General features: G+C 45.3%; 1 protein-coding gene across 1 annotated transcript in view; it reads right to left on the reverse strand.

The window, feature by feature from the left end:
- Positions 1 to 8,409: 8,409 nt before the first annotated feature.
- ldlrap1b (low density lipoprotein receptor adaptor protein 1b) overlaps positions 8,410 to 16,936 on the reverse strand; it is a 72,008-nt gene continuing 63,481 nt past the window's right edge. The window contains exons 7-9 of the mRNA XM_072501098.1: positions 15,437 to 15,549; positions 12,718 to 12,752; positions 8,410 to 9,362 (exon numbers count right to left, since the gene is read on the reverse strand). Of these exons, the coding sequence (XP_072357199.1) occupies positions 9,218 to 9,362; positions 12,718 to 12,752; positions 15,437 to 15,549 (293 nt within the window). The 3' untranslated portion in view covers positions 8,410 to 9,217. The remainder of the gene's footprint in view (positions 9,363 to 12,717; positions 12,753 to 15,436; positions 15,550 to 16,936) is intronic.

Consider the following 16,936-nt stretch of genomic DNA (forward strand, 5'->3'; position numbering starts at 1 on the left):
TTTGGGTTGTGGGAGCGAAACTCACACAAACACAGGGCGAAGGTGCAAACTCCACACGGACAGTGACCCAGAGCCGGGATCGAACCTGGGACCTCGGCGCTGTGAAACTGCAGTGCTACCACTGCCCCACCGTGCTGCCCAAGGTGGAGCAAAATTGAGAGAACATGAGTTTTCCTTCTTCTGTTAAGTGCCCAACAGCAATTTAAAATTCTTATACGTTTATACCCACCATCACAAATGCAAGTTCAGGGTTATTTATTCTATTTGCCACTGCGGGCACAGACAATGTGCCAATTATCCGTAGAACTCAACAGTGTTACAAAACTGCTCAGCAATATAAACTGATTTTTAAAATACTTCTTTGTATATTATACTGTAAGTATACTATACTTTTCGGTCGATTAAGTAGATGTTGTAGCCATCTCAGATGGCCACCTGCAAAGGACCATGGGAATTATGGTCAATCCAGGATTCAGCAGACTCAGAGCGTGTGTGTGTATTTGTAACCCAGATAGCTAGACGCGATCGAAATCCCCGCTCGTTTGCATTCTAATGGCCCATTTCCCCAGAACAAAAGAGCTGTACTCAGGTAACCGATACAGATACAGACTAATCGGCGCCACTCCCTTTACTCAGGGACCCCAAACAGCCAAGGTCAATGACCACTAAGGACATGCCCAGCTATCAAGGCACCCGCCCCTTTATTGGCCAAAATTGAAGGCAGAGATCGAAGCCTGTCAAATTATTGGGTCCAAGTTAAGGACAGCCCCAAAGAGCGCAAAATCCCAGAGGGATAAGAAGAGACACGTCCATGTGCTCGGTCTCTCTTGGATCCGGCCTATCCTAATCCAAGTGCAGCATAACGACCAGACAGACAAGTTCAAGACCAACGATTGCTACCAGACGGATGAGCCCAGCAGAAACAGAGCCATTTCTTCTACCCAGCCATGCAAGATCCAGACAAAGGCCTTGTCTATCGAGCCGGTTGCCCTGAAGTTAAGTGTAGGTTATTGTAGTTGGTAGGTGTAGTTTAACTTGCAGTGTTTTGTGTTGCATGTTGAAGTAATCCTTGTGTGTAAATAAACCACCTTTGAACTTGAACTGGTTATGTGGTCCTTTGATCGATATCCGGTAAAGCCTTGTGGTGGTATCATTTTGTCACTCCGAGAAAACTTTGAAATCCAATTGCGAGAAACAGAAAGGACCACAAGTGCAAGTCCCGTATTGACCAAATAACCGAATTTTGGAAGTGCGTACTAACCTGCATGCATACTAACAGGGATATAAGGTAAACTCGTTAGATTGTGTCAAAACTATTGAGGGAATTGTGAACCGGAAAATAGCTTAGGCCATACCCGCAGTTCAAATCACCGCCTTATCCCCCTGTCCCAAATTAAGGATAGGAAACAGAGATTAATGGTAGGAACAGAGATATTAGAAGCAATGGCCACAAAAGCGATGGAACGTTTAATGAACCCACAGGAACCCGAGGTCCCCACCTAGGAACAATGTTAGGCCCATACATAGTGTTGCGCCCGTTCAGCTAATTCAGCAATTAACACCACAGATTGACGGTGTTCGGACTCCCCAACTTGGGTCTGCGACACACTCTGGGACAAATCAGGCAGACCAGGAGTCATAGGCACAGTCCGGGGACGTCCAGTAGAATTTATTTGGGACACAAGAAGGTCCCGCACCACTTTAAACTCCTCCACAATGTTTCAGCGTGACAAATGGCCCACCACAGACACCATCACCCTTCGTGGATTTATCGGACACGTACAGCAGGAATACATCACAGCCCTCGTAGATATTCAGATAGGAACCATAAGCATCAGACACCCCGTTGTTTTAGTCGACTTGCCCCAAACAGCCGAGCACATTCTAGGAATCCATTTTGTGTGCTCCCACAACCTTTGCTTTGATACCGTGAATAGATGTGTATGGAAAATGGCCAAAACAGCAGGAGCCCCCGCTACGCTTACAGTAAGGGACTATGAACATAGGATTTGCTCAGTAGCAAACAATTAGTACAGACCAGACAATTAGAGAGGTCCTCAGAAGATATAAAGCTTCCTTCGCCCAACACAAACACGATTGTGGGAAGATCCAGGAATGATCACAATTTCAGGTCCCGATCCTAAGCCACAGAAGCAATACGGTTTCTCACAGAAGCCAAGGGTGAGATTTCAAAAGTCATCAATAGCTTATTAGATCAAGGAGTAATTTGGCCAGTAGCCTCAACAAATAATGCCCCAATTTGGCCCGTGAGAAAATCCGATGGTTCTTGGCGACTGACAATTGACTGCCGAGAACTTAACAAGGTCACCCCTTTAGCAGCTCCCACCGTTGCAATGAGTCCCGAGACCATGCTCAAGCAGGGCGTACAAGCAAAGTACTTCACAGTGCTGGACATCAGCAATGGCTTTTGGTCCATCCCAATAGACAAGACCTGTCAATATAAGTTCACATTCACATTTCAAGGGTAGCAGTATACCTGGACATGCCTCCCGCAAGGATTCCACAACTCCCCCTCCATTTTCCACCGACAATTGGCCAACGGACTTCCAAAATTTTCCCACCCCGAATGCCTTATACAGTATGTGGACAACTTACTCCTACAGACGGACACAAAGGAAGAGCATGTAAAGCTTCTTTCGGAATTACCAGGTCGTTTGCAATCCATTGGAAGCAAGGTCAACCCAAAAAAAGCCCAGATCTTAAAAGAAAAGGTGTTTTATTTAGGCACCATTATCACCCACGGGAAGAGTGAGATCGAACAGAAGCAAATTGAGTCAATAGTTAAATTGCCCCTGCCCCACAATATTACTGCACTCCGGTCATTCTGAGGATTAGTTGGATATTGTAGGAACCATATAAATGGTTTTGCCACAAAAGCAGCCCCACTCTCAGAGCTTTAAAAAGAATGCCCCATGGCAATGGCTTCCTCAGCACACAGACTCCATCGATGAATTAAAACATGCCCTAGGCACAGCCCCCGCTTTGGAAGTTCCAGACCCACACTCTCCCTATGCCATAGAAGTAGCAACCACCGACTGAACCCTTTCAGCAGTACTCCTACAGGAAAGACATGACCGCTTAGGAACGGTAGCCTATGCCTCACGATCATGTAGAGTGAGGTGCTACAGCCTGCGAATGGCACTTGCTTGCAGTCTTTTGGGCAGGACAGTATTTTGCATACATCACAAGCCTGAACCCAGTTATGATTTTAACCGAGCACACCCCAACGCAGCTATTGTTAGATGGTAAGTTAAAGGACGGTTCAGTCAGCCAGATCAGAGCAGCTCGCTGGACACTGTTGTTACAAAGAAGGGACATTACAGTCAAACGTACAAAGACCCACACATTTCCAGCAGATAACCTTCAGTATGCAGGGACCCCACATAAGTGCCAGATCATAGCAGCCCAACACCACACAGGACCCTTTATTCCGAAGTCACTGCACACACGGGCAGGCAGTAAAACGCAGAATCCACACACCATAGACAACGCTTTAAAGATTTATGTAGATGGTTCCTCCACGATAGAAAATGGAAAGAGAATAACTGGTTGTGGAATTTATGTAGAAGACGCATAGGGACGCGCATCAGAAGAAATATCTTTAAAATTACCCGGCCACCTAGGATCACAAGCAGCAGAACTAGCAGCCATAGTATATGTAGTGCAGCACCCCGATTCCTTTCCAACCCCCGCAGACATATATTCGGACAGTATATATGTGTGAAATACCTTGACACAATTCCTGCCCCTGTGGGAATCTCGAGGATTCGTATCCGCTGATGGTAAACCCCAACCCTCAGCCCCATTGTTGAAACACATTCTTAGGACAGTTAAAGACCACACGTACGGTATTATTAAAGTGAGAAGCCATCATTGTTGCTCCCCACCCAGTAATGTAAAGGCGCCTTAGCTAAGTCAGGATCACGCCACGGTCACTTTTGACAACCACCCCCCCCCCCCCCGAAAGTGAACCGATACACGCAGTCCAGGTTTCTCAGACCAATATCGAGGATCTATCCCAGGCCCAAAAGGCAGACGACACTCTCAAACAAATTTTAGACGGTAACTTCCCAGCCCCCTACGACAAATGCAAGGACTCACTTATGGTACAAGATGGTATAATTTTGAAAAATGGAATTTATGTGGTCCCCACCCAGGACAGAAACCAGATAATTTACCAGTTTCATGATGGACACGGACATCAGGGGATAGACAATCCCATTGCCCATTTAAGACCTTTGTGCTGGTGGCCCGATTTAAAATCCGATGTAACACATTGTTGAGAATTGTTCAATATGTGCACAGAACAATCCTGAAAGGTACTCCAAGAAGGGACAATTGAGACACACCCAACCAGTTAATGGCCCTTGGACAAATTTGCAACTCGACTACATTGGCCCCCTCCACCCTTGCTGAAATGGTTTCAAATACGTATTATTGGTAATCGACACCTTTTCACAATGGGTAGAAGCATTTCCCTCACGGACAAACATTGCAAAGGCCACAGCTAAGATTTTGACCCAACAGATATTTAAACGCTGGGGACTCCCCCGCAGCATTGAGTCAGACCAAGGATCCCATTTCACCGGCAGAGACATGCGAAATGTCCTAAGAATTTTTGGAATCAAACAAAAATTTCACATTGCGTATCACTCCCAATCCAGCGGCATTGTTGAGAGAATGAATCGCACTTTAAAAGCGACCATTAGAAAGATGGTGCAACAGAATAATACCACATGGGACACAGTTCTCCCATTTGTCCTAATGTTTATTCGGAACACCGTTTCCAGTTCCACAGGTTTCACCCCCACACTCTCATGACCGTACGGCCCATGAAAATAATTGAATATTTATTAGGTCTCGATTTGGCAAGTCCCACAGTCACCGCCCTCACCCATGAAAAAGCGGTCCAACAAGTCACAGACAATATTAAAGAGCAGCACAGCTTGCTGCAGCTGTCCTACTAGGCGCTAGAAGGAAGCGGACTTTGACAAAACCGTCCACCCCGTAGAGTACACAGTCGGGCAGCAAGTAATGGTTTCCCTTTACAAAATCAGTTAATTCCTCTCCCCCAAATTTGCAGGACCCTACTCCATTTCGGACTAAGTGAGCCGCTCCGTGTACAAGATAATGTACCCCAATGATAAAACTGGTTGGTTCCACATCAACCAGCTCAAAGTCTATGGAACCCAATGTAGCCACTCCCACCACATCTCCCGGGCAATAGCAGACGATTCCACCCCGCCCATCGACAACCTACTCCGACCCTCCCCCAGCCCTGACAGCACATCCATGCCCACAGACCCGACCTCGTCTCTGCCCACAGGTACGACTTTCCACCTTGAACTTGACTCCGACGACAGCGCCAGCCTCCCCGAATTGACCACGATCACTGACCACTGGTACAATCTTCCCGGCCCCAGTCACTCCAGCCCCCGGTACCACGACCAAGACATGTTGGGCCCCCTATACCCCCTTCCACAGCCAGAGCCACCGCCACCGCCCGACAACAGTAACTTCCCCTTCACTGCCGCCGCCCCTACGCCTCATGACAAACGAACCCCTTTTCGGCACAGCGACAACTCTTGTAGACTGGTTAGACATGACGATTCAGATTCCACGGCGGACCACGCGGCCACGGCACAAAAATGGCAGACACGATTCTGGCAACCAGGAGATGGTGATGATTCAGATTCTGACTCTGGTTATGGTAATCCTTTTACAACGCTTTTTGATACAGAACACTGAGGTGTCCAGATGATGAGAAAAAGACACCGCATAAGAATTACGGTGTCCTACTTTCTGATGGAGCCTGCCCACCTTTTTATTTTCCTTCTTTCTTTCTTCTTGTTGCATGGTTTTAATTAATGTCGGCCTGACACCCAATTTCTTGATAGTCATAGTTAATCTTCCAATGCCATTTACTGACCAATGGCTGTTAAAGGAACAATTGTTGGATCTCACATAAGTTACAAATTCTTTCTGCTCCTTTAGGTCACCCAGGTAGGGAATAACGGCACTAATCCCCACCCTGCCTGAGGACCACAAATTCATCCGGTCAGTTAAGCTCGGGTAGTGGAGCATCGGCACTGATCACCGCCCTACTCGGGGATTCCACCCATTCTTGCCCTGCGCGGCCCTCACGCAACTCATGTTTCCGTCACTTTGAGTACTCTGGAATGGTTCTTTACACTTTTCACTGTCTTTGGCAGGTCTTAGTTTTCCCTTCTCTGCTCTTTTATTGTGGTTTAAAGAATGCCCTTTGCCACAGTCTGTACACTTATCCCTTTACCTTCCGCGACCCTCTGGTCGTTCCCCACCTGCTATTTACACGTTTGACACACTTGGTTGCCACATATGGTGCGACACATGAACTACCTCTGGACCCTGGACGACGAAACTCTATAAAACTGGCCGCCCTAAAATTCAGCTGGTAAGGTGAGCCTCAGCCATCACTGTTTGCAGTAAAGGAAAGACTGGAAGGAGAAATTGTCCGCCCACTCCCCGCATCGACCACCAGCTGCGAGAATCTCTGCACTTACAAAGACATTTTTTTGGCAATGTCTGGTCTCTTAAAACGTTATTTCAAAAAAAATATGAGGGAGTCACACATGGTCGCGATCATAATGGGAAATTGGATTAAGGAAAGAAAGACAAGAGATATTAACTGAAGATAATAACAGATATTATGCTTGCACCCCCAGGATCACATGGAACACAGAAGAAGACAAGATGAAGCAAGGACTGATGACCTACATTATGGTCATCGCTGGACTCCTACAACTGCACACGTTACAAGCCTCTGTACCACACACACCAGCCCTGAACACCACCACAACATGACACCCCTAGCCCGGACACCACACCACACATAGAGATAGACACTGAAACCCCCACTTGGTGCGAAAACATTGCCAAATGGTATCCCCTTTTGATACACAGTAGAGGCCCTTCTGGTAATTGCAATAATCTGCAGTGTCATCCAGATACTTAGACTCCGCAAATGGCGAAAAAGAGCCTCCCGCTCCCCGATATATACACTCCGAGCCCCCTTCTTTGGAATTCACCCAACTCAACAAACACTGCAATCGCTGATAAAAAATAAAGACCGTATACCTCTCTAACTTTGATGGATTAAGTAGGAATGTGATGCTGCTCTTTTGAAGTCTTGTATTGTACATAAATTCTTTTTGATATTTGCCAGCAGCATGAGTAGCTTAGATAGAGTTAGTTAGATATTCAATTGTGCAGAACAGTGAAATGTTTTATAGTGACCCGTTAGAAATTCTGAATGTATGATGTGTTAATAAAAATGTTAGGTAAATGCTCCAAAAGCATAGGACAGAGTGTAGAACCTGTCCTTGACCAAGGGTAACCGGCACACCAGGGATGGATAAGGGATCAACAGTGTGATCCACCACACTTCGCGTTCAGGATCAAGAGGACGGGATGTAGCCATCTCAGATGGCCACCTGCAAAGGACCATGGGAATTATGGCCAACCCAGGACTCAGACAGACTCAGAGCTTGTGTGTGTATTTGAAACCCAGATAGCTAGACGCGATCGAAACCCCCCCTCGTTTGCATTCTAATGGCCCATTTCCCATGAACAAAAGAACTGTACTCGGGTAACTGATACAGATACAGACTAATCGGCGCCCTTTGCTCAGGGAGCCCAAACAGCCAAGGTCAATGGCCGCTAAGGACACGCCCAGCCATCAAGGCACCCGCCCCTTTATTGGCCAAAATCGAAGGCAGTGATCGAAGCCTGTCGAATTATTGGGTCCAAGTTAAGGACCGGCCCAAAGAGCGCGAAATCCCAGAGGGATAAGAAGAGACACATCCATGTGCTCGGTTTCTCTTGGATCCGGCCTATCCTAATCCAAGTGCGGCATAACGACCAGACAGACAAGTTCAAGACCAACGATCACTACCAGACGGATGAGCCCAGCAGAAACAGAGCCACTTCTTCCACCCAGCCACACAAGATCCGGACAAAGTCCTTGTCCATCTGCATAGAGCCGGTTGCCTTCAAGTTAAGTGTAGGTTATTGTTGTTGTTAGGTATAGTTTAACTTGCAGTGTTTTGTGTTGCATGTCGAAGTAATCCTTGTGTGTAAATAAACCACCTTTGAACTTAAACTGACTAAATGGTTGTGTGGTCCTTTGATCGATATCCGGTAAAGCCTTGTGGTGGTATCGTTTAATACCTGGCGACTCTAAAGAGCATCATTATTAATTGGCAACAATGTGCAAAGATTTCCCTCCCAATTAACAGGGGTACGTCACATTACGTTATGCCACCGTTGCAACTTTGCTCCCTGTTTTATATGAACAGCTTCAGTAAATCCATCGACTGGATGTCAACGGAAGATTCTGGATCATCACACTTTTTAAGTTGGATTTTGTTTATTCCGCTTTTTAAAAAAAATCTAGAAATAGTCATGTTTACATCCTTCTTGACTAGAACAAGATACCCATATGACATTAAGGCAATAAAGGTGTGGAAATGAAATGGATTTAAAATACATTACTATCAGTTATAATGATGCGTTCCTTATGTAACACAAAGGCAGAGACTAAATATGGTTTATGAATATTCCCACGTTTAACTTAACAAATGTTTAGCTCCAACGTTTCAAATTGCAAGTCTACCAGACGACAATTGAGGGCATTCAGCACAGCAAACTAAATGGGCCACTAAGGTTGTTAGGGTGACAACAGCAGATCCTGGAGAGAGAATAAGTGCTCGCTCATTTAGGAAGGAGGAGGATGTTTTAAAAATTACATTTTTATTATATTTACCACAAACTGAATGTATAGGTAGATAGTACTTTAAGGATTTATTTCTACTAACAACTTCTATCCAAATGATCAGGCAGATTATTGCTTAATTGACAGCCAACGAAGGCTAGACTATTCATCATTGGTGGGTCTAGAAGCCCAAATGGATTTTTTTATTAAAGCCATTTATTAGCTTGCTTTGGACTGGACCTCCTTAGAGAAAACAACAGCAGCAGGCACAATTAAACCTCTGTTTCAGTGGTGCTGCAACACTGCTACTCAAATCAAAGTTCCATTCTTGAACCAGCCTTCACGTATTGCATCTTGATACTGGAAGGTGCCGAGGGAGGTTTCACCCAGTGGTCAGTTCCTCTTTTGTAGGCAAGCTGTCTATTCTCTCTGGCACTTGGGTTATCAGAACCCAAACAAGTCATTTTTATCTGGGACTCCAGGATCACTTTTTTCCCAGTCCAAAGGAGATAAGCATTCTTCTGCCTGCATGTCCTGAGGGCTCACCCCAATATCCAGAAGCTGAGGATTTGTCCGAGACTGAGCAAGCCTTAAAAGGGAAAGAGGGAAAAGAAAAAACAGAATTTTACATTGCGGCTTTCATTTATCAAATTGTCGAATGCTATTTGTGCACCAAGTCTCCAGATCTTTCAAAAATTCAGTATATCCTGTGGAGGGATGATTCTTAAAACAAAAACAGCACTTCTGATCCAGAGTGGGATCCTTACAATGATGCTACAGCAAATGTGACTCCAAATGAATGTAATGAACTCTTTGTCTCAGATTCCAAAGAAAATCAATTTGAAAACACTTTTATTGTGGTTAAAGGCTTATTTGTACAATTACTTCATTCAATAAACCATGCCACATTAATTTAATACGAATTATTGGCATTGTGTTTCTTCCCCCTCACAATTCAAAATGGCAACACTTATATGCACGCTTCACATTTTATCATCACTGCATAAGTCAACCCCAGTTTTTAGAAGGATTTTTGAAAGCTTCAAAGGTCCACTTTATTTATTTTTTAAAAATTTAGAGTACCCAATTCATTTTTTCAAATTAAGGGGCAATTTAGCGTGGCCAATCCACCTAGCTTGCAAATCTTTGAGTTGTGGGGGCGAAACCCACGCAAACGTGGGAAAAATGTGCAAACTCCACATGGACAGTGACCCAGAGGCGGGATCGAACCTGGGACCTCAGCGCCTTGAGACAGCAGTGCTAACCACTGCGCCACCGTGCTGCCCTAAAGGTCCACTTTAGAAGCTGTGATCTATTTACAAGACTGGCACAAAGTCATTATGACTACAGCTGGTTTTGCACTGATGTAGTAGACTCTACTTTGCTCTCTCTCAATCAGTTGCATGAATATGGCCATTGATAGAAAGGTTGAGTTGGGGTAATTTGGGACTGATGGTGACAGCAGCGATGGGAGCAGGAAATAGAGATTTGAGTAACGAGGTGGGGAAAAGGTGGGCACAGATTTAAGAAGCAAGAACATGTTCAAGGGCTTTGGAAGGGGAAGAGAATAAAAAGTGGGGCAGCTATTTGCAAGAACAGAATTTTTTTTAAGGTGGAGATTAATAAAGCTGTTTGAAAGTAATTCCAGTGGGCAGAGCAAATGGAACTATTGACAAAGTCAGTGGGCATGGAGATCAAGGAAGGGATTGTGGAGGTGGTGAACAAAGTGAAAGGTGGTGATTGGCTAAGTTTCAAGGGCGAGGAGTTCGAGAGAAAGCGGTTAACTGCTATATTCAAAGATGTAGTAGCACCGGTGGGTCTTGTGAACTGCTGTCAGGTCTGCACAGAAAATGAACAAGCAACATTCAGAATTCTTCCCTTTCAGCAGTAGGTGTCACATACCAGATACGAGGGAGGAAAATATAAAAAGGAGCATATGCCGCCTCAGTTGTTGGTGGTGAGAAAATGAATTTGTGTCATAGAATCATAGAACCCCGACAGTGCAGAAGGAAGCCTTTCGGCCCATCGAGTCTGCTCTGACTCTCCCACTCCATCCCCATAACCCAGTAACCCTACCAAACCTTTTTTGGACAGCAAGGATCAATTTAGCCTAGCCAATCCACCTAACCTGCACATCTCTGGACTGGGGGAGGAAACCGGAGCACTCGAAGGAAACCCACGCAGCCACAGGAAGAAAGTGCAAACTTGGGCAGCATGGTGGCGCAGTGGTTAGCACTGCTGCTTCACGGCACCGAGGTTCCAGGTTCGATCCCGGCTCTGGGTCACTGCCCGTGTGGCTTTTTCACATTCTCCCCGTGTTTGCGTGGGTTTTGCCCCCACAACCCAAAGATGTGCAGGCTAGGTGGATTGACCCTGCTAAATTGCCCCTTAATTGGAAAGAATGAATTGGGTACTCTAAATAAAAAAATTAAAAAGTGGAAACTCCAAACACTTACCCAAGGCCAGGTTGAACCCGGGCCCCTGGCGCTGAGGCAGCAATGCTAATCACTGTGCCACCATTTCGGCCCTGGTTCCTTGTATTTGCATTTCTAAAAACTCCTGATTCTCCCAGCTGAATTATACCCACATTGCCATCTGTCACTGTCATCTAGACAAAGGAATTACTTTGTGCAACATAAACACAGAGTTAACGTACAGACATTGCTCTCCCGTAACCCACCTGTAGCCCATGCGAAAAGCAGCTGATGTGCTCCTCAAACCAAGCAGCACATGGGGATACAATCTGCTGCCCCGTTGCCTTCTTCACCATAACAACCTTCATAATAAAGTGGCTTTCAACTTGTTAAAGTCCTCCACCAACAAAAAGAAATTTGACTGCTGTCAAAATTATTTATTGCAATATGCCGCGGCAACATCACAATAGGAGGCCATCGGGAAAGAAAACCCACTTAACAGGAAGGTGCATTTGAAGTCTTCCACATTCAGTATTTATAGCTCATGGTTCTTTAAGCACTGAACTATTTTGTCTAAGTCGCTGATCTAGAATTAAATCACTCCCTCCAGATTGAACAATTTTTTAATGAATTAATTTTGAATATTTATTATTCAATACATTCCTAGGTTCAAATTAATAATTTTTTTTAAAATTAGCATTGCACTCCTTCCGCACAACAGGATAAATTAGTCAGATTGGCAACAGGCAATTGAACTCAGCAGGATGACAGCATTCACAGTGTGAAGCACAAGTACAGAGAACCGGAATGCTTTACAGATTTATTATTTGCTATACACAGTGCAGAGACGATCATCTGGGCTGAAAGTCTGGAACCATAGAATCCCTACAGCGCAAAAGGAAGCCATTCAGCCCATCACGTCTGCACCAACCCTCTGAAAGAGCACCCTATCTAGGCCCACTCCCTCCCCCTACCCCGTAAACCATTAATCCCACCTAACCTACACATCCTTGGACACTAGGATCAATTTATATAATATAATATACAATCACTTGTCACAAGTAGGCTTCAATGAAGTTACTGTTCTGGGAGGTAGGTACGGGACATGAACCCGCACTGCTGACGTTGTTCTGCATTACAAGCCAGCTCTAGCCCACTGTGCTAAGCCAGCCCCAATTTATCACGGCCAATCCACCTGAACTGCACATCTTTCGACTGTGGGAGGAAACTCAAGCACCTGGAGAAAACCCACGCAGACAAGGGGAGAAAGCGCAAACTCCATACAGACAGTCACCCAAGTTCGGAATTGAACCCGGGTTATTGGCGCGGTGAGGCAGCAGTGCTATGCACTGATACACTCACTATAATTACCTGTAACTGGGTTAAAGCTATCCAATTTGCAGCTTGCAAAAGTCAAAATGAGAGATCAGATTGAAAAGCAACAAGAATGAAACTGATGACTATGAAAAGGCATTCAAAATAAAGTAATTTTACATGTAGGTTAGAAATCTGAAAAACAAACAATTTTACCTTGAAAAGGCTTCATCCAGGTCATCATTCATCTCCTGGAAGTAAATTAAAGTAACACTTTTACACCAGTGCATGCAACCAGTTTACTTGCATTGAGCGAATGTACCCAAACACGGGAGGTAAGCACCACAGCACAATCCATACAACAACAAAAATCCATAAAACTGGGTTTGGTTAATTGTAGAATAAAAATGTCTATCTACATGATCCAGCCAACTGCATGGTAGGTCAACAGTAAAGCTTTGCAAATGTCCAGCATCCATCCTGCTTACAGAAATCTGGGATAAAAGGGGTTGCAAATGATTATCCCCCTTCTGGGGCAGCATGATTGCTTCACAGTCCCAGGGACCCAGATTTGATTCCCGGCTTAGGTCACTGTCTGTACGGAGTCTGCACATTCTCCTCGTGTCTACGTGGATTTCCTCTGGGTGCTCCAGTTTCCTCCCACAGTCCAAAGATGTGCAGGTTAGGTGGATTGGTCACATTAACTTGCCCCATAGAGTCCAAAGGTTAAGTAGGGTTGCTGGGATAGGATGGAGATGTAGGCTTAGGTAGGATGTTCTTTCAGGGGCCGATGTAGACTCGATGGACCGAATGGCCTCCTTCTATAAATGTCACTCTTCAGAAATGTCTCTTTGATGTCAGCTTGGTGGCCAATCAGGAGAATGCCTCATCCACTTCAAAGACTTGAGCTCATCACCCGTGCTGGCACGGTGGCACAGTGGTTAGCACTGCTGCCTCACAGCGCCAGGGACTCAGGTTCAATTCCGGCCCTGGGTAAATGACTGTGTGGAGTCTGCACTGTCTCCCAGTGTCTGTGTGGGTTTCCTCCGGGAGCACCGTATTCCTCCCACAGTCCAGAAATGTGTAGGTTTGGTGGGGTTACGAGCAAAGGGTGGGGAAGTGGGCTTGGTCGGTTGGTCTTTCAGAGGGTCGGTGCAGACTCAATGGGCTGAGTGGCCTCCTTCTGCACTGTATGGAATCTATGACACTTCAGTGCAACACTGAGGAAGTGCCATTGGTGCCAGCTTTTTGAACAGATTAAAAGAAAAATTCCCATTTTACTATTAAAAAAAGAGAAGCACAACACTTTTAATTTTCTGGTCAACAAGTCTTACCCCCACAACCTATGCGTTTGGAAGAATTACTCATTTGGTTTGAGTCACAATGACGTTTTGCTGCCGAACAGACAGGTAGATAGGATGACATTTTAAACAGGGGGTGGTGAATAGGGAGGGGAAAAGTTCAATCTAATCTGGAGGAGTTAGTGGCAGCAATGACAGTATTTGAATTTAGCAGGTAATTTAGCTAGCACATGGCTACTGGATTACTGGGGGAAATTTTATGGGAGGTGACGGGGGGGGGGGGGGGGGGGAGTGGGGGGCTCGAGAGCTGGCAGTGGCCATCTATAACCTCCTCCGGCTAGATCCGCAGGTTTTACCTGTTAATCAGGCAGTTGAGAAGTCAAGGGTAGGCCGCCCACCATATCAGGGTCCTGGAGGCAGTAAGATACGCCCAGAGGGCTGCCGGCGAATCACGGAATGGCCCAGGCCAGGGGGTAGGTGACGGTCAGAGGAGTTTCGCAGGGTTTGGGAGGGGGCTAGCGGTCAATAGTAAAGACTGCCTCTCAACACTGTCGCTGCTTCCCAACGCCAAGTTCCTCAATCAGACACCAGAGGGTCGTTGAGTGAAATCCCTCCACCCCTCATCCAGAGGGACCACAAGCAACCCGCGCAGTTTGTAGGTTGTTTTCCCCAAATGGCAACAGGCCACCCACCCCAGGATTAATTGCCCCTCAATGACCTCAATTGGCAGTGGTGAAGGAAGGCTGTCCACTGTTCTTTCTGCACTCTACTTAATCGGGGTGGATGCGGGAAGGTGGCAGAGTCCCCACCTGGCAACACCCTTCCCAATTAACTGCCCTCCATACCTCCAAACTGCCCAGTTTTTCCTGATCCAGCCACATGCTTGAAACATGTGGGTATGTGAACCCTCGACAAATGGTTTCATTTAGATAGCATCACAGTGTACCCTATGTACCACAAGGATTATTACAAAGAACTGCTCAGGGTTGATGATGTTGATATAGACATGGTGGGCCAAATGGCATCTTTTAGTGTTGGCTGATTCTTTTTGAAGATATCAACAATTGAATTTGGGCTAAATCATTGGCACATCAACACTAGGGGGAGCACTTTCCACGTCAGCTTTGCATGCGCCACAGTTTGATAAATGAATTATTAATATAATAATAATAATCTTTATTGTCACAAGTAGGCTCACATTAACACTGCAATGAAGTTACTGTGAATTATTTGCCATTTAGATATCTTCGTGTATCAATTTGGTTCTCAGGATGTTGTGAAACTCAGCACCAAAACAGCAAGCTTTTAACTGCTGAATATATTTCAGAGAAATCACAGTCATGTCGTTGTGCCGTTTTGGTGAAGAAAACAGAATTTCAACCTGACTATCCAATAAATTAGAAGGAAAAAAAAAAAGTTTAGAACATTCCATTTACATGGTTAAAGTTGCAGTGTTAAACTGGCCAAAAGAATTTGCACCCTCCAACTTGGTGGGAAAACCCACACATGTGCCGGCAGCTGCAGTGCAGGTCAAGTGTGCATTTGCAACTGCTCTTGGCATCTGGATTAAGTGTTGAATGAAGGTAATCAAGAAAACCTCATCGACTCATTTCCTCCACACTGGTTACACTTACCCATATGAAATTGTTGTTTACTGAACAATTTGTATCTGCATCGTGTCTATGGTTTGTCGATAATGAAGATATTGCCTCTTCAGTTAAATCCAACAAATTTGCTGTGGCTACCTCTGCATAGAATTTAAAAACAAAAAAAACATTAAATTTAAAAAGAATCGATTATATTACTATGCACAACATCTCTCAAAAGGTTTGATTTAATTTAGTTCATGTGGTAAGGATTCTCATTTTCCTCAGATAACTCGGGCCACAAGTCTTGTTGCTACAGCTTTATATGCTTTAACAGGTCAGTAATACTTCTCAATATGGCCCTAGAGGGAATATCTTCAGCAACCACCATCCAAAATCGGTACAAAAACAGAAGACGCAGGAAAAACTCAGCAGGCCCTAAATTGGTACCCATTTCTGCTTTAAGTCAGTGGCAAATACAAAAAAAAAAAACCAGGCCGACCAGGCGAATCACACAAATATACCGTCTTCAGCAAAGGCCTCCATTAAAATTCAATTTTACAATGAAGGCAGAAAAAAATGACTTCCCGTCACAAAAAAGATCACTTTATTGTATTGTAGCATGTGGATAAGTTTAATCTGGAGTCCTTTTGGCTCCATTTGTATTTTTGAATTGGAAACTTTATTGGATTCCTTCATTTTACCTCCGTTCCTGTGAATATTTGAATTTTGTCTCTTTGTAGGATTGAGTCCTCACAGAAGTTGTGCCTTTTAACAGGGCAAAATATTTGCCTTGCTTTTTAACTTTATAGCTTAAAAAAATAAAAACATGGTGCGCTTTTATCAGAGATAGTGAGATATAACTTTTAGAATCTCGATAGTGCAGAAGGACATCACTCGGCCCATCGAGTCTGCACTAACTCTTTGAAAGAGCACCCCATCTAGGTCCATTCCCTTGCCATATCCCCGCAACCCCACCTAACCTGTATATCCCTGAACACTGGGGGCAATTTTTTATCATGGCCAATCCACCTGGGCTGCACATCTTTGGACTGAAACCGGAGCACCCGGAGGAAATCCACGCTGACACGTGGACCAAGTGCAAACTCCACACAGTCACTTAAGAGGCCGGAATTGAACCTGGGCCCCAGGCACAGAGACAGCAGTGCTAACCACTGTGCCACCGTGCCACCCCTTTTGTACCTCTTGCTGCGGGAAATACAGAAGACTTTATTTAAGAACGTAGTATCTACAGTGCAGAAGGAGGCCATTGGGCCCATGGAGTCTGCACGGGAAAACCCAACCCCACTAGGCCCACATCTCCACCCTATCCCCACAACCCAGTAACCACACCTAACCTTTTTGAACACTATGGGCAATTTAGTATGGCCTATCCACCTAACCTGCACATCTTTGGACTGTGGGAGGAAACCGGAGCACCCGGAGGAAACCCACGCAGACACGGGGAGAATGTGCAGACTCCGCACAGACAGTGACCCAAGCCGGGAATCGAACCTGGGATCCTGGAGCTGTGCTACCGTGCTGCCC

This window comes from Scyliorhinus torazame, chromosome 1 (genome assembly GCF_047496885.1).
Source record: "Scyliorhinus torazame isolate Kashiwa2021f chromosome 1, sScyTor2.1, whole genome shotgun sequence".
Taxonomy (NCBI): Eukaryota; Metazoa; Chordata; class Chondrichthyes; order Carcharhiniformes; family Scyliorhinidae; genus Scyliorhinus; species Scyliorhinus torazame.